The sequence below is a fragment of the Megascapheus bottae genome, chromosome 4, assembly GCF_031878675.1.
Source record: "Megascapheus bottae isolate mThoBot1 chromosome 4, mThoBot2.hap1, whole genome shotgun sequence".
NCBI lineage: Eukaryota > Metazoa > Chordata > Mammalia > Rodentia > Geomyidae > Megascapheus > Megascapheus bottae.
Genome location: NC_143512.1, coordinates 83,369,603 through 83,397,184, shown reverse-complemented (window position 1 = coordinate 83,397,184; position 27,582 = coordinate 83,369,603). Strand labels below are relative to the sequence as shown.

At 46.3% G+C, this 27,582-nt stretch overlaps 1 protein-coding gene across 1 annotated transcript in view; it reads left to right on the top strand.

Annotated features, from left to right (window-relative positions):
* The window catches only part of Adamts16 (ADAM metallopeptidase with thrombospondin type 1 motif 16), a 94,814-nt gene that overhangs the window by 44,343 nt on the left and 22,889 nt on the right, over positions 1–27,582 (top strand). Inside the window, exons 10-18 of the mRNA XM_090331185.1 lie at positions 2,359–2,512; positions 5,511–5,606; positions 8,396–8,544; positions 9,488–9,660; positions 11,560–11,690; positions 13,503–13,626; positions 13,807–14,051; positions 15,380–15,518; positions 21,195–21,321. Coding sequence (XP_090187311.1) covers positions 2,359–2,512; positions 5,511–5,606; positions 8,396–8,544; positions 9,488–9,660; positions 11,560–11,690; positions 13,503–13,626; positions 13,807–14,051; positions 15,380–15,518; positions 21,195–21,321 — 1,338 coding nt within the window. The remainder of the gene's footprint in view (positions 1–2,358; positions 2,513–5,510; positions 5,607–8,395; positions 8,545–9,487; positions 9,661–11,559; positions 11,691–13,502; positions 13,627–13,806; positions 14,052–15,379; positions 15,519–21,194; positions 21,322–27,582) is intronic.

Here is a 27,582-nt window from a genome sequence, read left to right as displayed (position 1 = left end):
TTAATGTTGGGAATGGAAGGAAGAGAAAGCACATAAATACATTCTTTCAAGTGATTGCGTATTGGGGTTATTTTTTTTAGTTTATTCATTCTTCCTTAAAATTATTAACTTCAAGGAGTTGTACAAAGGAGTTACCATCCTGCAAGCTTTATTGCTGTGTTTTACTTGTAATCTGCCTGAATTTTGTGTACAAGGTACATAAAGGTTAAATTTAATTTCTTCCATATAATCTTGCGTATGCTTTGTAAAATGGTCATGACGAATTTCTTTTGGCATCCATACCTTCGTTGGCTAATGTCACCAACAATGAATGAGATTTCTTGTTCCTTTCTATCTTCAGCCATATTTGGCCTTGTCAGTGTTTTGGCTGTTGGGGGTATAAACTTATCTTCCATCTACTTTTAAAGTCTTGAAGTTAGACCATGTTTGTCATTCACCTGTGTTCTTGTCTTTAAATTTTGTGTGCAATTTGTTTATCTTTTGCTCTTTGTGTACACCTTAGAATCAGTTTGCTGAATCCAGAAGGGATTGAAGCACTCTTCAATCACACTGAACTCATAAATCAACTTAGACTAAAGGCTTTCTATTCATAGACACTGAATATCCACCCATTTATGTATTTCTTCCTTTATTCCTTTCATCAGAGTTGTATCTGTTTAACCCATCTATATCTTGCACATAAAATTTTTAGGCCAATGTGTTTCATTTTGGGAGTGCTAACATAAATGGCTTGTGTTTATAAATTTAAATAATTTCCACTTTTTCATTGCTTATATATTACAAAGCAATTGACTTTTGAGTGTTAAAATGTAATCCTACAATCTTGTTATGATCATTATTTAGTTCCAAGAGCATTTGCCATCTTGTTTCAAGGTTTCTTTTGGACAACCATGTCATCTACAGAAAATGAAATGTAAGCCAGGCACAGCAGCTCACGCCTGTAATCCTAGAGACTCGGGAGGCTGAGATCTGAGGATCAAGGTTCAAAGTCAGTTCGGGCACGAAAGGATCTGAGACGCATCTCCAATTAACCTTTAGAAAACTAGAAAATGGGAAGTGGGGTTTGGCTCAAGGGTAGGGTGGTAGCTTTGAGTTGAAGAGCTCAGGGACAGTGCCCAGACAGAGTTCAAGCCCCACGACCTCCCCCCACCCCACAGAACAATGTAATATATTCTTTCTCTTTGCACATGTTATTGTTTCTTCTTTATTAACCTGCATTCTTAGTTAAGATTTCCAGTACAGTGTTGAAAGGAGTGAGCCTGGGTTAGGTGTTCAAGTGGTAATCTTCCTAGAAAGAGAAAAGTCCTAAATACAAACTCAAGCACCTACAAAAACATAAAGAAGAAAAATAAAATAAGAAAGAAGACTATACTTGCTTTGTTCATGCTCTCAGTAGGAAAGGTGCACATTACCCAAACTTCATTATGATTTTAGCTATGGACTTTTTTTTTTCAAATGAATGGGGTTCTTCTTCATTCCTAGTTTGTTAAAAAAATGAGTATTCAAGTTTTTCAAATTCATTCCCCCTTTTACTTATACTTTGTGTCCCTAGAAGTTTGTTTCAGTTTGCTCATTTTTATGTCCAGATTCTTAAAGGTATTGATCCTAGAGATCAGAGCCAAAAATCTTCTGATTGATGGTGCAAACTCAGGAATGATCTTTTACATTGCTTAATTTATTGTGGATGTAAGATTTGGGTTTTAGGGGCTATTTACAAACATTGTCATTTAAAAACATTAAATATGCCTCCCAGATCTATAAACCATACCAAAAATGTCTAGGTAAGAAAGGAAATTGTATTCATCAGTCTTATGTCATTATGAGAAAATATCTGAAACAACTAAAAAGGAGGAAAGATTTATTTTGCCTCAAAATTGCCTATTTGAGGAGTGAGGAAAAGGAAAGGGGAAGGAACGGGAAGAGAGGGGAGGAGAGAGGGAAGGTGAGAGGAAGAGAGGGAGAGAGGGTGATTCTTTGACACAGCCTGATTATTTTTTATTTTTACAATACACTCCACTTCATCTTCGGTTGTTTCTGGCAAAAAGTATGCATAAAATTTCTGTCATAGGAAATTCTCACATCGAACATTTGGTTGTGATTATTTTCACTTTTCCCCCATGAAAAGTTTGCGATATCTAAATGAAGAGCAATCTGTCTTCTTGGAAAATGTATACTATCCTATGAACCACTTCAGACACTGTGGATCTGTATTTAAATATAATAAAGATAAATGTTACAGTGTATCTCAGGAGAAACATTTCCCTTCTTTCTAAACAAAATATGTCATAAATCATGGGAGACCTTCCTTTGGTAACTCTTTGGGCCATCGTTCGTTGCCATCTTCTCTCTTTGTTTCAGCACTGCCCAAGCCGTATGCCTTGCTGACCAACCAAAGCCTGTGAAAGAATACAAGTACCCCGAGAAGCTTCCGGGAGAGCTGTACGATGCCAACACACAGTGCAAGTGGCAGTTTGGAGAGAAAGCCAAGCTCTGTCTACTGGACTTCAGAAAGGCAAGTGGCTTCTGGCAAGTGCTGTGTGCAGCATGATTCATAAACTCGTTTTATTTTGTGTGGCTGACATTGATGCGTCCTGCATTTATTGGGTACCTACCAAATGTCAGATCCTGTATATTAGGGCTGATCCCGAGTAACAGGAAACACATGTTTTCCTGGCAGCGCAGATAGCTGTGGACACTGCTGGGGTATCAGCTTTCACGGGAGAACAGAGTTGGCATGTTAGGTCAGAACTTTCTTTCTGATTTATCACGTGGAAGCTCAGCAATAACTCATAGTCAGTGCAAGTTGGCAAATTAATACTCTGCAATTTTTTTTTACAAATAGTATTAAGAAAATAGTGTCCTTATATCCCATGCCCATATAAGCATAATTTATTACAAAACAGCAGCCTATCTAGGGTTCTGCCTATCGAATTCTCTAAATAAAGCATTTATAGAGTAACTTCTCATAGAAGGTGCTATGTCCCTGGCCCCCAAAGCTATCACAGGGCGGCTGCCTACATAAATTCCTCACACAGCACAGAGACAGATGCTCTTCCTCGCCAGGGAAAAATCAAGATCTAGGAACGCGCTGTTCTCAACCTCGAGGAAAGCTACTCATAAATTAAATGAAAGTAACCGGTTTTGAGGTTTCTTTTATTCCCGGTTTATATATTGAAATCCATAATAAAGCGCACGTCCCCTCATGCCTCAGAATGTGCTGGGAATTCAATCTTCTGACATGGAGCATGAGAGCTAGTGTCCCCTCTAACGTCAGGTGGGGCTCCCCTAAAGGACATTTAGGAGTCTGGGTCCCGAGCCACAAGCCATCCCCGCTTGCATCAAGGAGCACAGACACGCTGGCGGCAGTATCTGCCAGGCCGCCCTTTGTGTGAGCAGAATATCTGAATTTCTTGTCATTCTTCTTGATCAGTACCACTCCTGTTTGCTAAGGAAAAGAGGAGTCGAGTCACCCTGACATTTCGCATTACACTCAGGGCTCTCCAGCTCTAAGGATGGCCTGCTGGTTTGCCGCATGGACCCCATCATTCCTGGTTCCTGACTACCCCGGAACAAAAGCCCTAGAAAAGACTGGGGTGGAGCCCAGCACAAGGACCATCCCACCTGCTTGGGAAGCAGAGATTGGAAGGATTGTGGTTTCCAAGCAAGACCCTGTCTTAACTAACGTATGCGTGATACGCAACTAAGTTTCCAGCTGTATAGGAGACACACTTAGGGTGTTGACAATCCAAGGCTAGCCATGTGTGTCCCTGCTCAAAACCTAACTGAAACAAAAATGGCTGGAGGCATTGAAAAGACCCTTACCTACCCTGTGTGAGGCCCTGGGTTCAAACCCAGTATATCTAGAGGGAGGGAGGAGAAAATGAGGAGGGAGGGAGAATGGAACAAAATGTAAGTAGCAACAATGTCACTTTGTTTTAAATTCTGTTCATGTGTATTTTTGAAGCAAGGGCGTCTATGATTGATTAGTAAGAGAGATACAGGCAGAAAGAATAGGAATTGAGTCTTTCATGATACTTTAACAGCTAGATATATGATCTGATTCGGTTAGGATATTAAGAATTAGTTTCATGAAGGTAAAATTAAAATGGATCACTAAAATTAAAGTCTTGACGACACCACTTACACAGGTCAGAAAGTGTCCTTTTGACGTTGTTGGAATGCAAGGAGACACAAACATCGAAGTATATCGAACTGTATCTCACTGTGTTGCATTTTCTTTGCAATACAAGTCATCCAAAGACTACAACCATTATATTTCTTGAAACATAATCCAGAACTTATTAAAACCCTCAGAATGACTGTACAGGAAGTTTTTGAGAAGTTCCCATGATACTCCAAGATACGACCAGTATTCTAGAAGATTCTGACCTTTCACAGCCCTACTTCTGCCTGTTACGGCAGTTCCTTTAGACTCAAAGAATGTGAAGACAGAAACAACCCTTCAGCTTGTGGAGACTTTGGTTGTGTGTAAGGATGTCTCGGGCCTTGTTTCAGTCCACCAACCGAATAGCCTCGCCTCCGTTTTCCTTGTCACTCTCTCTTCATCCCTGAGTCTTTCATCTGCATGTTCTCTTCCCATGGGTGCCACCCCTTCTCCTGACGAGCTCCAAGCTCCGCTAGCTGGAGTCAGCTCAGCTCTCACGCCTTGTCTGACAGCTTCCCTTCCACCCTCAGGCCAAGCTGTCCCCTCTGGCAGGCTCCGTCTCGTGCTTCCCCCACCTCTCTTGGGTCCCCTCTTTCCACAGGCCCTGTGTGGTGAAGTGCAAGTTTCCTTTCTACTCCATTACGGCCAGGCTCAAGACTGCAGGTGCGGTCACATCCGTTATGAAATGTCTTGCCTAGTGCAATGCTCCACGTAATTGAAGCTTTCGTCGAAGTTGTGGAGATGGTGGACTTAGGGATGGACTTAGGAGGGGGGAGGGGGGATGAATGATTGTGTCGCTGAGTCAACTGTGTCCTAACCGTTCTTAACTCACAAATCACAGCGACAGGCACACGGCTGAATCCTGTAAACCCCAGCTGCTTGGGAGACTGAGAGAGGAGGAACACTTGACCGCCAGAGTTGTTTACCAGTTTGAGACACATAGCAAGGTCCTTCCTCAAAATAAATAAATGAGTAAAAGACTAAGAGTCAAATACAGAGACATTAGTGAAAGGTGGAGCTGAGAAAAACAATGACCAAGTGTTAGCCAGTTGTTCTTAATTGTAGCTTTAGCTAACCACAATGTCTACAGTAAGCCATGTTAGGACGTATATATTTTTTAATTTATTAATTAATGAAACATGAATAGGATTGTAAGGATGGGAATTAGGTGTAATGTGGGTTTTCTGATTCCTTCCTTATCTGCTTCTTTCTCCTCTGTTGTTATTACTGCGTAATCATCACTAGGTTTCGGCCAGGTGCTTTTCTCCAGGTCCTCTCAGCGACCCTTTGTCCCAGGTAGAATGCAGAGGTCTTTGTAATCCTGATTGGCCTTCTCCTCCTCCAGGACATCTGTAAAGCCCTGTGGTGCCATCGCATTGGAAGGAAGTGTGAGACTAAATTCATGCCCGCAGCGGAGGGCACTCTGTGTGGGCAGGACATGGTAAGCATGAGGCCCTGGGAGCTGGTCTTGGCCCTGTAATGCTGCTCTGCCCAGCATCACCCGCAGACCTCTCTGTCCTCATCTTACACTAGCTACCGTATACCTGTACGTTCCCACTGCCGTGTCCGCATGCTGTGCTTATTTGGTATTGAGACAGTGCACAGGACAGCTCTTCACGTTGTGAAAACATAATCGATAGCTATTAGGACTCACAGCTGGGATGGCTGATGGCAATTTACAAAGGGACAGAGTAAGCCATTCATTTGAACCAACAATGGACTCAGTTGGAAGACACTGAGTTATCATACTGACCTGCTCTTGTGCAGGAAAGACAGAAAAGTACAAAAGAGTTAGCGTATTACCAAGTGGTGGAAAATGTCAGTGTTGAACCTATTCATTCAGCAAACCTGCCTGGTGGTTCTATATCTGCTGAAGCATCTAATACCACAGATGCATGCACCAGGAGGCATTCGTTGCAAGCACCCATGAAGCTGCACACAGCTCAGGCCTGCCAAGACTCCCACTTAACCTGAGCAAGCCACCAGACCACCCCCCTCCTGACAGAAGCCTGCCCAGGCCACACAGGAGTATATTTAGAGAAAACACAGACAGTGGACTCCAGAATATGAAAGAGTCACAGACAGACAAGGAAGCAATATCAAAAGAAACAGATAGAGAGCAGACGCTGGTAATCTCGAGAGGCAGTCAGCTAGGCACAGAACGTACATCTCACTCCTGCTGGGATTTAACAGACCCATTAGGAAGAAACCGAATTCTGGACTCTGACTGGATATGTGATGATCTTAGAAATTTCAGGTAGGAACTGTGAAGTTTTGAAGATGAGTTATCTGGGGCTCAGTCTTAAGGAAAGGAGAGGTGGGTGGAATACTGATGAGACAGAGCTGGACTCTGGGTGCTGCTAAACAGGGGTCCTGGTTTCGGGGGTATTTCTGTACTGCTTAGTCCGCCTGTTTTCATGGATGAAATTTTCCGTTAAAATGTTCTTGTAAAGAAGGAGTGAACACTGCTGCGTGTTTTGCATCTGTGAACTCTCCTAGTACCACAGCAGCAGCAGTGGAATGATGTGACAATCCCACAGGTACCTGAGGAATCCATACTTTTTCCACCTTTGCTTTGAAGACATGTCACAATCTTCCATCTGCTTACCTCATTCCGGGGCAGACCCTGATCTCCCCTGCATCTTCCCACCAAGACAGATTTTCCTGAGAGTATTTTTTTGAGCTGATTGTATTTTTCCCTTGTTTTCTGATTTTTATTATTTGATTTAATTGTTGGGGTGATGTACAGAGGGAAAGTGGGAGGAAGACATGGGAAAGGATAGCAGTGTTTAAGAAGTCATGTACCCGCTGCCTGTGTAACCACAATCCCTCTGTACATTTTACAGCACCCTGAGGCTTTTTTCTAAACTATACTAGCTGTGGTAATTTCTGCTTTTATACTTGCTACTCTCTGTGTTGGAAAGCTATAACTTGATAGTTTTTATAGTGGAACAAAATTTTAAATGACAATACATGTGCACACACACATCTGGACTCTGCCTCCTCCCTCCAGAGCCCTTTGCTCTCACCTCAGTTGGCCTCACCCCTCCCTCTCCTGCTCTCGTCTTCCACACTTGGGCTGTGAGACACTCCACTCTCAGCGGCACAGCCCTCACTGCACACAGGTGGCTGACAGGACTTTGTCACCTGGGGTAAAGGCAGGCGGTGATGATATTTTATTTTGGAGAGGGGAGCACTCATAGAGAAGACGCAAAGAATTTCTTGGATGAGGTTTTCAAAATTGCTTTCGTTGAAGAAGTCAGCTTCATTGTTGAATGTGAAGTGAAACACTGTGTGTGTGTGTGTGTGTGTGTGTGTGTGTGTGTGTGTGTGTGTGTGTGTGTGTGTGTGTGTGTGTGTGATGCCCAGGCATGTCTTGCTGTATCCTCGCCTCTCTGTGTCACTCTTCTGTTATGGAAGAGGGTTCACGAGCACCAAGCTGAGGGCTCTGACCTGAGACAGCCTGGAGTTGGTTGTGCCATTCTGCTCTCAGGCCAGGTTCTGCTGGCGCCACCAGGTAATCACCCGGGTGGGCACCTCCCTTCCCTCCTCTCCTGGACAGCTGGCTCCCTGAGGTCAGCACCATAGCACCACTGAGGGTGAGACCACACGTAGCCCTGGGGAGTGGCCGAGGTGCAGGCGGCATGAGGCCAGGAGGCCCTCCTCATGTCAATGGACCCTGGGCAGCTCCCATCCGTGTGGACAGCCGAGTGACCTCTCACCTGACCGGGGGTGAGCACGAGGCCCCAAGCCCAGCTGTGCTGCAGGAAAGCGCAGAAGCCAGCCCAAAGTCACAAGGTGTTGCATCCTGTGTCACTCCCAGCTGTGCTGCTTCCTGACCTGAGACCGAGCGCCCCCGTGCGTGAGCCCTGACGGCCATGGCCTCCCGCTTTCCAGTGAGGTCACAGTTCACTGGCTCAGGAAGGCACCATGGGCCTCAACATTCACGTAGCACTTCTCAATGAAGTCCTAGGAGCACGGGTGTCCAAAACCATCTGTCTGTCCACCTTCCATGTCTGTAGATTCGCAGGATCATGTTAGATTTGGAAGACAAAGGCGTATAACGCTAAATGTGTCTTTAATAGGGGTGAACCGAGCATCATGATGCGACTATTTGCATATCTTACAAAACTCCCCAGTAACTGCTGTCTTGATAGGAATGAAATGAGCCTTCCGACCTCTCTGTGACTCACCCGAGCCCTTTCTGTGTTTATTTGTTTAAATGTTTAGTGGTGCCGTGGAGGACAGTGTGTGAAATATGGGGACGACGGCCCTCGGCCCACTCATGGCCACTGGTCAGACTGGTCTCCATGGTCGCCCTGCTCCAGAACCTGTGGAGGAGGGGTATCCCGCAGGGACCGCCTCTGCACAAACCCCAGGTACAGCCCAGTGGCCCGGAAGCCCGGCAGCCACACACACCCCCACGGCCACCTCAGCCCAGCACGTGCACAGTGCTGCCGTGAACACCGAGCGGGGAAAGACTTTCTGTCACCATCTGCTGGGACACCCATAACTTCCCTGAGCCCCGGCTAAAGCAAGGGACATCCAAAAGCGATACTTTGCTATTAGGTTTTAACTAGTTTGATTTAGAATACAAGAGCTGCTTTACTAGTCAATACTTGGTTTGCTGAAAAGACAAAAACGTAGAACACAAGTGAATAGATGCTTGAAAACAACCCTTCCATGAAGAACTGCGTCTTAGTTTTCCCTCAGTGTTCACTTTCCAGCAGGCGGTTGTGCTGTGAGCCAGTGTGAAGAGACAGGACTCTGAGGCACAGCCCCCAAGGGGAGGTGAAGCCTTCGCCACATCCCTCCTGCTCCTAGGTCTGCTTCGGGCTTGGGTCCCATCCTGTCCCTCCCATCCCCAAAGCATGTGGCCCAAGTGGAGCTAGACTCCCCCGGCCCCTCAAGCAGGTGTGCAGAGGAATCCCACAGGGTGAGCCGGGAGGGGCCTCAGCCAGGCCAGGCTCAGACCTGTCTTCCTTGCTGTCTGGAAAGCAACATGACTGAATCTCAGTCCCGGGTCTGCCCTTGACCACCTCTGTCCTCTCTGCATAACCCGGAGGGCTCCCATCCACAGCAGCCTCTCCCAGAGGGGCACAGAGAACAGCACACACCCCTGCCTTGGCCAGGGGACTCTGGCAGGAATAAGAAGCCACAGCTCCCAGCATAGCAGATGGCACCCTCAATAGAGCAGGAAAACACAGACACCAGTCACAGACAGATACCTTACCCACGTGAATGCCATTGGCCCCATCGTCTCAGTAAGTCTACTTTCCAGGATGAACTGCAAGACTTCTAACTGCAAAATATGTATTCCAGACCATCGCACGGGGGCAAGTTTTGTGAGGGCTCAACGCGGGCCCTGAGGCTTTGCAACAGTCAGAAGTGTCCCCAGGACAGCGTGGACTTCCGCACTGCCCAGTGTGCTGAGTACAACAGCAAACGCTTTCGGGGCTGGCACTACAAATGGAAGCCTTACACTCAAGTGGAAGGTAAGTCTCAACTCACACTCCGAGGACAGGCTCTGGCTATATTATGTGCGCTTGTTAGCCAGCTGGGCCGTGCTGTGCTCCGGTACATGCCCCAGCTCTGTGAAGTCACCACGATGCTGTGTTTTGAGGGATTTGCTTCTTTTGCCCTACCCACCGCCCTGTCATCTTATTAATACCTGACCAGTTAGATGATCAGAAATGTTCTCCGAGAATATTATGTCTGTAGTACAAGAAGTGATAGCAATTCAAGTCAATTGCACATTAACTGGCTTTTTTTTTGAGAAGATAAAATACAATAGTTAATGATGATGTAATTTACAAATACCCATTACACAATTTGAATTATTCAACAATAAAAAAATTGTTTAGATTTTTTTCAGACTATTTTCAGACATTTCCAAAGCTCTATATTCTGGAAGAATTATTCTATAATTATTCTCCAAGAGCTGCATGTATTGAGAGTAAAAAAATGTATTCATTAGTATGCGAGAAATACATATTATCTTAGGTATTATTATAAATATAATAATAATAGTAATTTTAAAAGTTACCAAACTCAGATATCTTAGTAAAGGATAAGTCTTTCTAGAGTGAGCTGTTTACGTATCTCACTCCATAGAGCTGGGAATGGTATCTAGACAATGACAGAGACTCTTGGGGAATATGCTTCTTGAGATGTCCTAGATGAAATTTGTTTCTGCCATTTTCATATATATGCTTCTCACAGTAGTAGAATTATGAATTAGCAGATGCTGGATGGGAAAACATAAGTGTAAGAGCCTAGGTTGGTTTTGTTTTACTCTGCAAAAACGAAACTGTTGAGAAACAGGAGAACAAGATCATTAGAAATAAGGTAGCATGGCGGCTGAGGCTGCAGTAAACAAATGAATGTGCTGCTGGCACGGTGGCACTCTCGGATACTCTCGGCTCCTTGAGGAGCAGTGGCAGGAAGATCGGAAGTTCAAGGTCACAGCACCCTGTCTCAATAATAAACGGAAAAGCAAAAGCTGTTGGGGGAGGGGGTGTTTGCAGCTTCCATTATACAGTACTGGCCTAGTGTTGATTCAGTTCCAAATACCAGAGAAAGTCTCTCTGCCACTCCAGATGTTTCTGATCTTTGGAAGATTAATTAATCATCCTGAATTTGACTTTGGGGATTATTCTGTAGTAGCTTGTATCTCAAGCAAGAGGGAAATTATCTGTGGGTAAGTCTCGAGTCTGTGGTGATTCCCAAGGCAGACATCATTTTATCACCAAGCAGTTCCTTGTTTACCTAGAGAACAAAAGGAAAAGGGTTCCTAAAATCTCTCTGAACCATGTGTGCCATAGGACATGGATGGCTGAGGAGAGCAATCAGGTAATCCTTCCTGCTCCTTCCCCATCAGCATTCTGGACAATGTCCTGTACTCAGGCAGCATCACACCTGGTCATTTCCACCTGCAAATCACCTTCCCAGTTTCCAAATGTCTTGTATTTTATCCAGTGCATTAAGAAATTTTGTGACTCTTTTAATTTTCTCATTACATTTTTGCAAGACCTTTGCCTTTTTGCATCTCTGCAAAACAGTTGTGGTTTATGTTGAAAAATGCTAGTGCTGTGGTCATGTCAACAAATACTTATTGAATGCCTACTATGTGCCAGCTCTCTATGGAGAACAAGGAGCAGTAACAACACAAGAGGAAACGCTGGTAGTAAAGCCTTAAATGCAATAGCAAACATAAAGTGGGGGATACCCAAAAGCCACAGAGGCAAACAAAAAGAATGTCGTTGCAATGTATTTTTGTGGGGGAGCTATTTTATGGGGGAAGAATAGAAAATCTATCTAAAATTCAAAGGAAAAAAATTATCCGAGCTTAAGTATCTTTCTCATTTGTGTTTGTGTGTGTATTTCTTTTTAAGATCAGGACTTATGCAAACTCTACTGTATCGCAGAAGGATTTGATTTCTTCTTTTCTTTGTCAAATAAAGTGAAAGATGGGACTCCATGCTCGGAGGATAGCCGTAATGTTTGTATAGATGGGATGTGTGAGGTAATAACGATCACTTATTCATTCAACAAATATCTCCAGTCTCCTTTGTGCCAAGCATGCTGTAGGAGCTGAAAGACCCGAGATTTAAGAGGAGTCCCTTCCCTCCACATCACAGCCAGTGGGGGGAGGGCTGGAGAGCTGGTATTTCCCACCCTGCTCTGTTACCATGGAGATGACCACAGAGGCTAAGCAGAGGAGCAGAGCTGAGTCTCTTTAGAAGTGGATTGGGGACTGTGGCACCTAGGAGAGCAGAGCTGCAGCCTTTGACCTAGACCTGGAAGAACATAGTGGAAGGGGGGTGTGGGAGGGCCTTGGTACCAGAGCATGGGCTGCTAGAGGAGCCCATCCAGCCACTGGGAGATACAGAAGGGCAGCAGGGTCCTGGCGGTGCTGAGGGAGCTGGGGGGCGACAAAGAATGTCCAAGGCAGTCCTTAGGTCCATCAGCCCTTGGGCCTTGAGACTGAACCCCCAGTGGAGCCACAGGTCATAGCACAGTCTCCAGATGGTGGAGTAGATGGTGGACGGTCAGGGGAGGCAGGGACAGGTGGGGACCTGAGCATCTCCTTGCTGCTCTCACTGCCATTTCTGCAAGAGCTGGAGCCCGTGGCAGCCAGGCACCCAGGAGGCGGGGAGGCAGGGAGGCGGGGAGGTGGGGAGGCCGGAGTGAGCTGACCAGAGTGGTGACTGGTTTGCCACCATTCACAAAGTACAACAGGGCAAGAATTTTCCTGTAAACACCATGAAAGGCTTCCCAGATGTGTCGCAGAGAAATGGGCTCCATTTTCCCATGAAAAAGAATTGTCCTGTGAGGTCCTTCGTGAACTGCCCCTGTGTACACACACACACACACACACACACACACACACACACACACACACACGTGAACGTGAGACACCAGGTTCTGTGAGGTCTCTTCCTGCTTCACAACATTTGTCTTCTCTCTCAGCTCATTTGTTGAATATCCCATCACTTTTCATGCACATAAGGCAATCACAGTGAAATTACCTAGAGTGTCCTATTTCCTTATTTGTCACCCTGAAATTTAAGAAGCTGAAAAACTGGAAACTAAACTCCTCTGAAAGGCTTCTGAGCCCTGCATTTGCTTGGTAGCAAAACCCACCCTGACTTGATGCATAAGTACCAAGGGACTTTTCACTCTAGGCAAACACGTTGCTACAGGACCTGTGAAAGACCTAGCTGCAGACTGTGACCCCCAGCCCTGCCGAGCCTCCCACACATGTCATAGGGGGTGTACATCCTGGCTTCCTCACCTCCGCGCACCCTCCTACATGCCGACATGTGTCCGGCCCCCATAGGCCACAGGCAGCAGACTGTAAGCCATACATAGTGTGTCTCTGAGTGGGAGTGTTTACATTTAGAGCTTATTCTCTCTGTGTAGAATAAACAAACAAGCATCAGAGAAATGCCAAGGCAATGGGGATAGCTACCCTTTATAGTGTACTTTCCTGCCTTTGCTCCGGGTAGCTCACCAACCTGGTGGCTCACGTCAGTGGACCCCCTTGCTTGTCACTGTACTCAGCTCTTTGTTAAGATGAAACCCCATGTCTCTAACGGGCTTCCTTCAGGCTCAGGACAGCGCATAGGGGGCGAGCCGGGGTGTGTTTCACACTCAGGGTAGAGCAGCATCTCTGTGCACATATTGGGTATCCAATAAATATCTGTTAACTAGCCCCACGTGGGTGAATTCCTCAGCTTAGTGGGATGGAGGAACGTCTTGCGTGGGTCGGTGACATTGTTGCTTCTGTTGTTCTTCCCTTCATGAACTGCACATGACATCGTGGGTCCTGCAGAGAGTTGGCTGTGACAATGTCCTGGGATCAGATGCTACTGAGGACTCCTGTGGAGTGTGCAAAGGGAATAACTCAGACTGCACCGTGCACCGGGGTCTCTACTCCAGGCACCACCACACCAACCGTGAGTGTCTCAGAGCTGAGCACCTCGCAGGTCTAAACAGAGAAGGTGGGGATTGGAGCTTCCCCAAGACAGGGGCTGGAAGGGGTCAAAACAGCAAGAGGAATAAAATTTCCAAGAGTCCAGATTCTTGCAACCCGACCTCCTTCAGTGAAATGTGTTTTTCTCTTTGCTTTACACTAGACTACTACCCCATGGTCACCATTCCTTCTGGCGCCCGAAGTATCCGCATCTACGAGACCAACGTATCTACCTCCTACATTTCTGTGCGCAATTCCCTCAACACGTATTATCTGAATGGACACTGGACGGTGGACTGGCCTGGGCGGTACAGGTTTTCGGGTACTGCCTTCGACTACAGACGGCCCTTTAAGGAACCCGAGAGCTTAACCTCTGCTGGACCAACCAATGAAACCCTGATTATAGAGGTAGAAGCCAGTCACTTGGTTCGGGGCTGGGTTTGATGTACTTCCGATGTCTCTTCCAGGATCTAGGTTCTTAGCCTCGTTGAAACTATTCAGAAGAAAATGAAGCCACAGAAAGCGAGAGTAATCCACCCAGTGCACTGAAGGGGGCGGAAGACTTGCTTTTATCATCTCTCCTTCCCCTGTGTGACAAAGTCTGCTTACGTACTCACCTGGGTTCCTGCGGGGTCTTCATTGATGAGTTTCTGTGCTGTTCCTCTCCTGGAAGTTCAACAGCTGTGAAAGGCCCCTCAGGAGAGGGCCTCTCTGTGCCTGTGTTCTGTGGTCGATAGATGATGATGAGAGCCCAGATATGGAGCCCAGGCTGTAGCATAGAGAACTTGATTCCATTACTGGCCGAGCTGCAGGATCCTGCCAGTCCCATTGCCCAGCAACTGAGCTCCTTATGATCTCAGCCCATCTGTGTGCCACCCTCTGAAGGACAGGCTCAGGAAACAGGCCTAACCCCTTACCTTTTCCTCCTTCACTTTACAATTCAAGGAAAGCTGTGGGTTCACCATCAGTCTGTCTGTCACACAGTGCTACCACTGGCTCCTGGGCTGTGCTCTGAGGGTGGTCAGAGTATTGCTAGAGTAGTAAGCAGGGATGAATGTCTTCCATGTCACATCAAGGACAACAAAAGGTGGAATCTGAATAGTAAAGTTTCAAAATTAGCCTTTTATGATTTTGTACATTTTGAGAGAGGCTTTTCCCTGGGTTAAAGCTCAGAAATGTAAGGTCTAGACACAATTCCACACCAAGCCTCGACTCAGCACGGCTCCCTCTGTGGGAATGATCTTTGTTACTCATCATGCATCTTTCCCTGGCCTCCCTGTATCCTCTCACAGAAGGCCGTGGGGTGGGGAGGGTTCTGACTAACTCTGGACATGGTAATATTCGTTTATGTGCTCTTCTGCTTACCTGGACCGTAGGAGACGGGGAGAAGCTGCTCTTCAGCTAGCGCCTTCGGAGTCACTGATGCGCGAGGCTTCATTTGAGACTCTGCAAGGCAGGGGCTGCCTAGGTTTCTGAGGATTCTAATAGCGACACCCATTAAATGCCGTGTGGAAAGCTGGGGAATCTAGACTTCCCCTAGACAGGCTTATACGTAGTGAAGAGCCTCAACCCCAGTAGAAAACGGACACAGTTTTTTTGCTTTCTCATGCTGCCCAACTTGTTGGTTGGGGACATTAATAAGAGGTTTAATAAGAGGTTTGATCGCAGTTGAAAGCAAACACCTGTGCTCAGCATGTCACGGTTGATTTCACCAGAGCTACATTTCTGCTTTGCAGCTTCTGCTCCAGGGGAAGAACCCAGGCGTGGCCTGGCAGTACGCGCTGCCCCGGGCAGGTGTGGAGACGCAGCCCCCCGAGAAGCCCAGCTACTCCTGGGCCGTCGTGCGCTCCGTGTGCTCGGTCTCCTGCGGAGGAGGTGAGTGGCTTCTCACGCTGCCCCGGGCAGCAGCGCAGAGGTGTGGGGTGCAGTCAGGGTTCCGTCACTGCCGTCAGAGCCATACAGCAGTGCCCTGCCTGTACCCCATGTCCTGAGGACTTGCTAGAGACCTCCTAACCCAAAAGAATAATAATTTTCCGGTGGAGAATCTGGAAAATATGGACTCTCTCTGTATGCCGTACTTCTTTTCCCAAAGATTGTTGTTACAGTGAGTGATATGTGTAGTTTGTTTTTACTCCTTCCAATTTCACCCGAATGTGAGACACCAGGGACAACTTGAAAAGATTCTGGTTCTTCTCCTCCCTGCCTCCACTCATCTCCGAGCATGTAGGTTGCATCCTCATCCAATTCCCTGATCAACAACAGGACTTCTGGCTTCACCAATCCTAGCTATCCCCACCCCACCCCCCAAAACACACAACAATAGAGAAGGAAAAAAATGGGTCCCATAGCAAAGGGGCCTGAGCTGTGATGGCCATTCGATCCTCAGAACGCTAGGCTGGGTGGAGAAGCTCCCTGGCTCCTGGGGAGGAGCAGGGGAATCCTTCTACCTTCCCAGAGCTTCTCCAGCCCAGCGACATGGCCCTAATCATGGCGTCTGGGTATCCACCGCCCCTCCTACCTTCCAGGCTTTGTCATAGCCAGCTCTGCGCCGCTCCTGTGTGTGGACCGAGGCACTAGGGCTTCAGATCTGACCCTGGGGAACCTGACAAATGGACCAGAAGTGCCCAGAGCAAAAGGAGATGTACTTCTGCCACGGTTTGAATGTGCTCGTCTTCTGAATTCATGCAGGACCTTCCTCCACAAGCTCTTAGGGGTGTTCATTGCATCCCACGGTGGGAGTTGGGAGTGAAACCACATGGAGAGATGCACGTGTGTTCCTGTGGTGAGGAAGGCAGAAAAGTGGCCTTGGCCGGAGCCTGTACTATCTTGTTTAGGCTTCCAGCCTGTAACACTACAAACTAGGCAAACCTCTTTTCTCTGTCAAGGGACCTGCCGTAGGTGTTCTAAGAAAAAGCTGCTACCTCCCTGCCACTTTTGATGGGGGACCGCTTTCATGGCGATGGGGAGGTGGGCTGGGTTCCCATTAAGCAATGAGTCTGTGGGAAACTGCCACAACCCTGCACACATCTACCGTCACCGCGGTCTGTGTCCTGGGACCCCGCAGGGCTCCAGAATGCTCAGAGCGGTCACAGCTGCGCAGCGGCTGTCGGATCCCGGGAAACTGTTCAGAAGGCCCATGCTCCGGGTTCCTTTGTCTCTCCTCATCTGATTCTGAGGCTCTGGAAGGTTCAAGTCCTCAGTCTGCTCTCCTCACACCTCCAGCCCTCACTGTGGAGAGGACAGGGGAGGCCCACACGTTTAGCTCTGCTAAAGGAACTCGTCTGATGGCTTTTTTTTTAATAGAGGAAGGGTAAAGTTGTTAGCTCCAGCTGGAATTATTGAAAGCTTAGAGATTCTTTGATTAAAAACAAAACCACACATAGTCTTGAAGAACGAACACTCCTCTTGCAGGTACTTTTGCAGAATATGAAGGTTTCTAAGTGCTGGTGGGGAACTGCTCAGAGTTGGTTTCTGTGGAAAAACAACAACAAAAATAAACCCTGTCACAGTGCTCCTTAAACTCCAGGCTGCCTGGCCAGCGCGCTCCGACCATAGCTAAAGTCTGGTTTTCTCTTAAGCCCTGAACTAGATGTCCTTCTAGCATCTTATCTGTTGATGCCAATCTCTTTAGACATCCAGCCAGTGTGGTTCAGGCATTCCTGTGGACTCTGTGATTTTTCTTCCTCACAAGGTGAAATGACCAAAGCCTTAGTGAGCAATTTGTTCATGGGAGAAACCGAAGCTGAGTCTCCACAGACAGGCAGCCAATGGCTGGGGAATCCCCACTCCATATGGTGGGACTCCCACATGCAACGGGGCCCTCGGTTGCCTGCACCCGCAAGCCAGACCCAGAAAACCCAAATTCCTCTTGACACACAACTGCTCACCTAGGTGTTGAATCTTCCAATTTGGAAACATTCAGAAAAAGGAACATGTAAGATCCGTAAACTTGTAACACTTTATTGATAGGACATATTGGTCAGTGCTAACCCAAAAGGAAAGATATATACAAATGCATGTACATTATATATATACTCATCACATATACTTTATAAGTTTATGTTGGATACATGGTGTTTATTATGAAAGATTAGCTCACATGGGCTAGAGATTTTTAAGTCCCATAATCTGCTGTTCACAAATCCAAGCATCAGGTAAACTTAGCCATGATTCAATTTTAACTAAAAGACATGATATAGAATGGTATCAGTGCTGGAGCACTGATGGCAGATTTGGGGACTAAAACTTACAGTCGGGGGAGAAAGCAAACTCAACATGTTGAGGAAAATGTCCTCGATGTGCTGTGAACAATCTCCCAAGAGAAGCAGTCAATTCGTTTTTAAATAAACAGCTCTCACCATCTTTAGCTTTTTCTCCCCTAGTCTTCCAAATCATTAGTTAGCTGGTCCACCATAACAGATTTTTTTTTTCCTTCCATTTTCAAGCTGTAGGGCCAGGAGTGTGGCCTAGTGGTAGAGTGCTTGTCTAGCATACCATATACATAGAAAAGCTGGAAGTGGTACTGTGGCTCAAGTGGTAGAGCACTAGCCTTGAGGAAAGCCTAAGGACAGTGCTCAGGCTCTGAGTTCAGTCTTCAGGACTGACAAAAAAAAATGAAGCCCATTTTCCAGCTGTATAACCATATCTTAAAAATAATATCTACTTTCCTCTTATTGTAATTTTCACGTTATTTATTTTTATCTAATTCTATAAGCCAGTGTCCCCCCCAAATTAAATCAAGTTATTTTCTTATTGAACTTAAGGAAATTATTTGTAAGTTTCCCATACTACTAGATTCTAGTAAATAAATAAATATCTGTTTAGATCGATAGATAGTTAAATATAGATTTAAAACATATTGACTTAAGGAAATTCCCATCTGTAGGATGTCTCATTAACTTTTTTTAATAAAAATAGAGGCAGAATTTATCATAAAATTTATTGCATTCATGGTGAAGTTCATGTTCATTTTTTATTCTTGAAGTTGTGAAATATGCTAACAGATTATCCTAATTTTTAGTCATTCTTGATTTCTTAGTATGAATTACCATTTGATTACGTATTTTTTCACTGTGCGACTTAATACAGTGCTCTCTGGATATGCTTACTATTTTCCACATTAACATTCTTAAGAATTATTGAGCTACAGATTTCTTTTGTGTGTTAAAATGTGCAAAGCATTTTATGCTTTAGCAATTTAAATATTCTTTGTTGAGACATGAACAGATTTGAATGTCACATGTTTCTAATTTCAGACTAGGAAACCGAACTAAAGACATCATTCATAATATCACACTTCCTAAAGCACTATGGGAGTGGGGTTAGAAAATAAAAACTAGACTTTGAACTCAAAATATAAGTGGAGAAAAAGAGATTTTTTTCTTCAGTATGTATCAAGGAGATCTCTAACTGGCTCTAGAAAATTATAATATTACTCAAGGCATTCCTCATTTAGTTTGGATCATTATGATTTTTCTTTGAAGTCAACATGATTCTCTGAAAAATGGCTTTAAATAAACATCATTTCTTTTTCTGATTTAATAATCTCTTGTACCTACATTGCAAGAAAAAGGGAGTCTATCAAGTATCTATTCAAACTATGCCTCACTAGGGATGTATGGATGAACTGGCAGAATATACCTCTACTTTAATGCGTTTCTGGCAGGTTATTGAGTCTTATTAACTTTAGGGAGCCCGGAAGTTACTAATGTAAAATTATATTAGCCACTGTTTCACAAAGTACTTATGAATGAGAGAACAAATTAATCCATGCAAGCTACTGAAATGACAGACATGAATAGCGTATGTTCTCTGCCCTCCAGACATGGGATCCAACAGCGGACACATACGTGTTATAAGAATCACCATGTAACACATTTTCCCAGCTGAGAAGGAAAGATGACTCCTGTCACTTTTCCAGGACAAATAAGCATAAGCCTGAGCTAGCCTGCTATTCACTGCTTCATTTCTCCTCACCAAACGCCCAGGGATGCTCCCTCCCCCACCTCGACGAGCGAGTCTGTACCCCAGGCACCAGCCACGAGCCCCCTCAGGAGCCTCAGCTCCCACCCTGAGCACAAAGATGGCCTGGACTTCTTTCTGGAAGATTCTTTCAGCTCGGAGTTTCTATGGAGGCCTAGTGATATGGACACAAATGAGAACACTGTTGACCATAACTCAGTCTACATCCCCTCTTGCCCTGGCAGCTACTGACAGTTGGGCAGGGATGAGGGCTGAAAGCTCCAGCCTTCAAATCGTGTCATTATCTTTCTGGTGAGCAATAATGTCACAGAAGCTGTGCAGAGCCCTGTCCTGTGACCACGGAAGACCCGGAGTCTGACGTTTGGCTCTCACCTGAGGACCTTGCCCATGTAGGCATGACATTCTGGGCATGACCTGAGTTATTGCACACTGTGTTTGTAGCTGTGCTGAGAATCTTGAGGACACCTGCCCAGGGGAATGTTAGACTAATCACCAAACCCTTCTTTGGCTTTCTGAACCTATTTGAACACAGCGATCTCATTTTTAAATAAAACAGTCGAGATCAATACAAAATGTGCACAAGAAAAGTACCAAATGGAAACTGCTTAACTTTGGCTTTATATAATGTTTTATCTAGTCATCAGAGAGCTGCATAACTTCAAAAACTGGTGGCCATTTGCTGGCCACAAGTCTGCTTCAAGAGTGACAGGGGGTGGTTTGGGACTCAAACCCTGGGGCTCCTGACTTTGAATTGCTGGTCTCTGAACGGCATGGAAACCTGGTTCTCTGGGGTGCATTATGCCCCACTTGATGGGTTCATTCCTTTACACGTAGCACTAAGGATGCCTCAGGCTTGTTTATGCTGTGTGTTCTAGAGACTTAGTTTTCTTTATCAAGTTTACTAGGTTTCCAGGGGATAGTGTCAGGAACCGCTGTGCAGCTTTGCTTCTCTGAAGCTCTCTCTTTGGTCAATTCCATCCTGACCAGACTCTGAGGATCTGGTGTGACAGGGGCTTACAAATGTACATGTAGTTGGAGTGCATTTTTGTATCATAGCAGAATGTGCACAACATGACCTCAGCCACCCAAACTGTCTGGAGTGTGCAGTTGGGTGGCATTCCCTCCATTCCAGCGTGGACAGTTGTGTGGCCTTGTGTATGCTTCTGTGGTTCTGCCTTTCATCTGCACAACCTCGGCCCCTCCTCTCCCTCCTAGACTCTGCCATTCTGCCAATCTCCAGCAATCGTTCCTTGGGAATGAATGGAATTAATTGAGATAGTGAATGCATTAAGGGACCAACATTCAATTCCGTTGATCTCATTTTGAGTTATGACTGGCAGTGGCTGAACTAAAGGACACCTCGGTGTAGGGGAATCATTGTCATGAAACTGACAACATTCATGAATTGAACACCTTGACAGTTCAGAAAAGCAGTATAGCTCTCGTTGACCAGTTGGACATCAGCACCCAAGTGCAGCTAAGCTTTGGAGAGGAGACCTTGTGGCCTCTGTTGCATTGACTTCAGGGCACTGTTCTGAGTTTTTACTGTCCACCTCTCCTAATCCACAGGGCAGATGAGCACCAAGGAAAGCTGCTTCAGAGACCTGAGGGTTCCAGTGAATTCGTCCTTCTGCAACCCCAAGACGCGTCCCGTCACAGGACTGGTGCCCTGCAAGGTGTCTGCCTGTCCCCCCAGGTGAGACCGCCTTGCTGTCTATCCTGGCTGGGCACCCTTGACAGATATGTGCAGTGAGTCAGTGGGGCCCCTGAGCCTTCAGAGTGAAAGGCTCTGGCTAGCACGGGGTAACCCAGAGCAGAGAGCAGGTAAACAGCAAGCGCTGCCTGAACCGAGGAACTGACGCTGGTGTTTGGTAAGAAATGGCGTTTGAAGCCTTCCATCCGTGAGTGGACATTCCTACAGTCGCATCCTGTTCGGTTTATTTTACCTCTGCCATCTCAGGCTGGCACATTCTGCAGCAATGGAGACATGTTCCGTTTTGGCAGCCGAGAGAGAACGTGTCACTCTTATTATCTGCTGCTTTCTTCTTGGTGCACGGAACAGACTAGAAGAGCCATTTCCAAGGTCTGCAAGGGTGGAGGGACTGGGGTTTATTCTGTTCCCTGCGCACATGAATGTGTGACAGAAAGAGAGAGGGAGAAAGAGGGAGACAGAGAGACGGAAAGAGCGACTCGGACTCTGTCACCCCCATTCTGCCACCTCTCCATTTGTCTATGGGCAGTGAGACCCTGCTCCCCTGCTCTGCTTGTGCTGTGTCTCGATCTCTGGACCCGTGAGTACAGGCCACAGACAGTAGTGAAAAGTCACCGCACATGATACATCATTCGGATGAAATTCTAACGTCAGCAAAACCCTTCAGACAGTCCAGGTACTTAAACACTTACTTTGTGATAACACAATGCATCTTGATTTCAAAGAGCTTTCAGAAACATATGTCAAGAATGCAAAGCTGAACCCTTTTCCTTGAGACAGCCCAACTCAGGGATATAGTGCACTGTCCCCCGCTCTCCTTCGAGGTCCCTATTCTCCGGGCTCTCAGTGGGGACACAGAGGCCGTGTCTTGGCATTGAGATGCAGGGCACCGTCTCCACCCCTGGCAGAGGGTCTTTCCTGGAAGGCTCAGGCCTCTTAGCATGGCAGCCCTTGTGCTGGACCACAGCCAGGCTGAACCAGCAGTACCATCTTAGCCTGGGTTTTAACTCCTGTCTGCAAAAGTAGCGGGAGAGGTGCTGGTCAGAGGTACTGAGGACTTCTATGCCTGGCCACTGAGCTCTCCCATGCTTCCTTTGGTCCTAAGCTGTCCCCAGCACACGTGGGCAGCTATGCAGCAATGCTCTGGTAGCCCTGGCCCTGCAGCCAGCCTGTGTCCCTGGAAGGCCAGACTCAGTTTGAGAGAAAATGCCTAGTTCACTGTGGCTCTGTGCGTTTAGAAGATGACCTCTGCTGCCAGCAAAGGCAGCAGAAGACAGACCACTACAGTGCACAGAGGGTCAGCTGTCTAAAGAAATCCATGAAGATGGGTACAGTAGGATCAGACTGTAGTCGGTACAGAGGCGGGGGACTGGTGCATAAAAGCTGCATAAAGGTGCAGGGTGAGGGGAGCCGAGCTCAGAAGTCAGAGAAGAGGAAACATTAGAAAATCACTAGGCGAGCAAGTCCTGGAAAGCCCATGTGTGTTTGCCAACCCAGGTTGCAGAAGCTGGTTCCTCCATTGCCACAGAGACAGCACTCAGAGGCGGGCACAGCAGGTGAGATTTGCAGCCCAGATTCCTCTTGAAGGAAGACATCTTAATCCACTGCCTTCTCCTGTGCAACTTAGGTGACAAGGCAGGGCTGGAGCCCAGCCCCTGGGACAGCATCCAGACAGAGCCACAGCATCAGGGCTCACAGGCGGATGGCTGTCAAGTCTGGGGATCGTTAGATGCATAGGATCCCCAGTCATGGCTTTCTTCTGCGGAGGGTGAGGCGTCGGGGTTTCCGAGGACGCCTCGCCTGGAGGATGATCTGAATTAGTCAGCCCGTGGGAGCACTGTGGCTCAGTGACACAGCGTGTTAGCACTCCAGGTTCCTCTCAGCTTTGCCCAGAGGCAGACAAGCAGCCACAGCCAGCCCTCTCCTGACTCCCCCACAGCCGCCTGCAATTCGGTGTGAGTCAGACAATGTTATCACTTGCTTTTGAAACAGCAATTATAAATCACACAACTATGTATTTCCCTTATGTGTGTCCCTTTATCTCCCATCATTTATCTTTCTCACTTTCTCAGCACAAGCACTAAATACACACCTTTCAGAAGATGGCCTGACGAGGCAGGGAAATGCTTTCCAGATGGCGGTGAATGTGCGTCACTCAGCCTGCTGGGAATGCAGAGTGAGAATTTAGACAGACAGAGGATCACAGCTCCAGACAAGCCCGGGATGGGGGATGTGAAAGACAATGCACCCCCCCCGTAAAAGGAGAGAGCACGCACAGGTATTGTTAGCAAGCGACTTTCAGAACTCTCTGAGGAATGTGTATGAATGGGTCATGTCTTCACCTGTGTCTTCACCTGACCCGCGAGGGATCCTGTTATGCTTTACGTACTCATTAAAGCATCATTCCTCTTCAAGAAGTCCTGAAGGTCAGGAAGTGACTGCTTGGTAGCAGCCTAAGGCAATAAGAGATCAGATTCAATGGGGCACCTGTCTCAGTAATGTAAGCTCACAGCAACCTCTCGGAAATAGCAAAGGAGGGATGTGATCTGCTTTTAAATTGGAGTCTTACAACCAAGAACCACCCTCTAGTGTCACTGTTACCAAAGCGTGGAAAACAGAGCTAGCAGCTCACTTCATGCAATCATGGGAACAGCTGGCGAATGCTTCACCTGCTGGGTGGGACATCGCAAGGCTCGGGCTGCTCCTTTGCCCGGAGCCTTGGGCACCCAGGGGCTGGGGGCACCCAGGGGTGGTGTGCAGAAGACTCTCACAACAGACTCGGCTGACTAATACCTTTTCCTGGGTCCATAAATGATATCACTGGTCCTGCCCTGTTCACTTCCATCTCAGTATTGTCTCCTAGCGCTCTGGAGAGTCATTCTAGAGTTTCCGGCTGTGTCCCTTGCTCTGTAGTCTGGAAGCTGCTGCTCCACAGTGGGGACGGGGTGAGGAAGGACTCCTGCTCTGTCCCGTGGCTGGCTCTTCACTTATGTGTGCAGATGAGTGGCTTTAGGATCGCTTGCAGAACAATTCCAGTCTGCTGACTTCTGATTTTTATCTACCGCAGAAAGCTGTCTTAGAACTGTACATTATGGCTGGCAACTTCTTAATATACCCTCTAAACTTCCCCTTCTGATGGACCTTTAAGATATTCCTCATGTTGTTAGGTATGGTTATAGTTTCTGAATCCATTTTATCCACTTTTACTGAATAATAATCGTCTTTGTCTGAAATGACATTTTCCAACCTGCAGTTTATTTTGTCTGAAATTGACAAAGCATGCCTTCCGTTTACTTTTTCTCTTTTTGGTTTACAATTTGTTATGGGTTTGACATTACATACTTACGTTACTAGGTTTTCCTGTACCTTGAGTATGTAATATCCTACTGGATTTGTATGCATCAACATAATCTGTTTGTGTGAACTATGCTTACATAGATGATGTTTATGTTTGGTTTTAGTTCTGCCAATTTCTTATGTCACCTCCTGTTTTCCATGCCTTTTGTTACATCCTAGATTTCCTGCCTCTTCTGCTTGATGAATTGAGAGACATCTCTTTATTCTCTTGCATTCCCAAGACTGCTAAAAGTCACGTTACTTTCCTTTCTTCAATACTACAACTACCACCACGATTACTATTCTTCCCCCTTCCCCACAAATAAGTCATAAGCACCCCTGGATCAGTTACTGTAACTTCTAACATGCCCAGGGTCACTCACACATAACCGCACTGAGGATCCCAGGAGCAAATGCCTCATGCATGCATCAAGGTGGTGGGAGGTGCCTGCACCCCACACTGCTGGAAGCCTTCACAGCAGTGGAGAGAGCTGTCATCAGTGACACCATGAAAGCAGTTGCCAGGATAGGGAAGGAAGCAGTGAAGGGCTGGGGGAGAGGGTGATGGGAAACCGAGTGTTTTTCACTGATTTCTTGTTCTGTAAAAGAAGCAGGCATTCCCCAAGAGAGGCAGGAGGTGAGAAGTCGGTGCTTTGAGGAGGAAGGAAATGGCTTGGAGCGAGAAGAGGCCCTGATCACATCCATGAGCTCTGATGAGCTGACCGGAAGGTCCTGTACGGACCCTAGTCATGAGAGAAAATTGTGGGTGGATATTTGATTTAGCCAGAATTCTGATTTAAAAAGACAAGAACTGAATATTTTAGCTACAGGGCGTCTCCTGTCTGTGAAGCTGTGTCTGCGCAGGTGTCAAGTTGTAGTTCTAGTGCAGTGCTGCAGACACCTGCATGTCCCACCAAAACGCAGGGCGTGCTTCCTGTACGGCAGGTGCTCCACTCCTTAGAAAGGAGAGGAAGAAAGCCAACCCTCCGCTGTCCCCCTTCTCCCCTGAGAGCCAACTGCCCCTTCCAACTGAGCTTATCTGTAGTCTTCTAGTAAAAATGTATGTAAATAGAAAGAAAAGGTTAGTGTCTCATAAATGTAGAACTGTGGGGACCCAAAGAATGCATGCATGTGCCTCAGAGAAAGAGCCAGCCATAGGCCTGCAGGAGCAGAGAGTCCTCCCACGACCCTTGCTTACCAGCCACACACACACACACACGTGAAGGAACATGAGCTTAGAAGTAAGGCTTTTATAAATAACACCAAGGAGGCATTACCCATAAAACTGCTTAGCAGTTTTTTCTCCTGGACCAACACACTGGAGGAAGTGAACTGGATATCATCCAAATAGTTTTAGTCATTTTGTCAATCCTTCGTGAACCTGGCCCCCCCATATGAACTGATTTTATTAGGATATATTAGTTTATATTTTGGCTTATCTGTAGATGATTTTCATATTATCGGAATGAACGAGTGGCTTTGACCAGCGAAGTATGGTATTTTTAAAGAGCGTTGTAATTTGATAGGAAACTTGATCCATGTCCACACCTTACAACTTTTAAGTGGATTTTTAATTAGTGGCCTATGTTAGTTGTACAAATAGTTGATAGTGATCGAGCCATACATATATGCAATGAACTTTTTATGCCCCCCTCCCCCACTTTTTTTGGCAATTTTTAATGGATTACGTTGTTCTCTTCTCCATAAAGAAACTACAATAGAAATGGGATCAACATGACAGCAAACTGGAATGGTTTCCTCTCAGGTCTCGTTGAAACTCAGGGCAAAGAGTCTTGGGACAGAAAACAGATTCTTGATATGCTTCTGACTGTGGTCTCAAAAATGCAGTGGTCGTAAAGGGCAACCGCAGTCTCTTCAACTGTTTAGATTTGTCTGGATCCAGTGTGAGGGGGAATCCGCGCAAGAATGTCCCGCTCTCCAGCAGCTCCCCACAGGGTCTCAGGGAGGCCCCGACCGGCAGGTCAGCACGATTGCTCTTTCTTAGGCATCCAGTGACTATTTCCTCAACCTACAAAGACCATGAAGGAGAATTCATTTAGATACCCAGTGTTCAGTAGGCAAAGTGAAGATAGGAGTTGCTCTTCACGTCTATTATTTTTTTTCTGTTTTTGAAAGTTTTTTATTAGCACTGATCATTACATCCTAGTTCAGATGTCATGTTTAGCAAACAAGAATTCAAGAAGGGAATCTCTATAGGCAATCACTGGCGCATAGATTTTAGAACATAATTAAAATCAAGCTGAGGGTTTGTATGTCACAGATACATATCAATGTCTATAATACGGCATGATGTGTATAGTATTTTTAACATTTTATATTACTGGGTCATCACAAACATGTGCCATACTGGAAACTCACTGTGACAAGCCATCCTGCCACCACCTGCAGACCCCCCACCGCCATCGGGCATCCCAGTGTTTCTAACTGTGATTGCCATCGTCCTGCTTACTGATTTTAAAAATTCTCCTTATGTCAATCACGAGTGAGGACATCATCTTTCCTCACTGGACATCACGAAGCCTTCTGTCATCCTTTCCCCTCCCCACCTGCAAATGCCATCCTGTCCTGTTAGGTCTCATTGTTTGCATATCACTTACCGTTTCATCCAAGCGCAGCATCCTCTTTCTCTTTCCTTTTGTCTATAAACTTGTCTAAAGGTTGATAATCCCCTGACTTACTTCCATCCGATTTCTTTATAAGAATGCCAAAAGACTTGCCAAGTCCCTTGACTTGTTCACCTAAACGTCCACACTGTCTGTACCTCACGTGGGCACAAGCAGGTGAATGCACAGGGAATTGTCCTGGAGAACCACTCCCCCGCCTTCATTATGACCATAAGCAAACATATCATTTTCATATGTTTTGTTTGTAAATGTATTTTTAAATGTT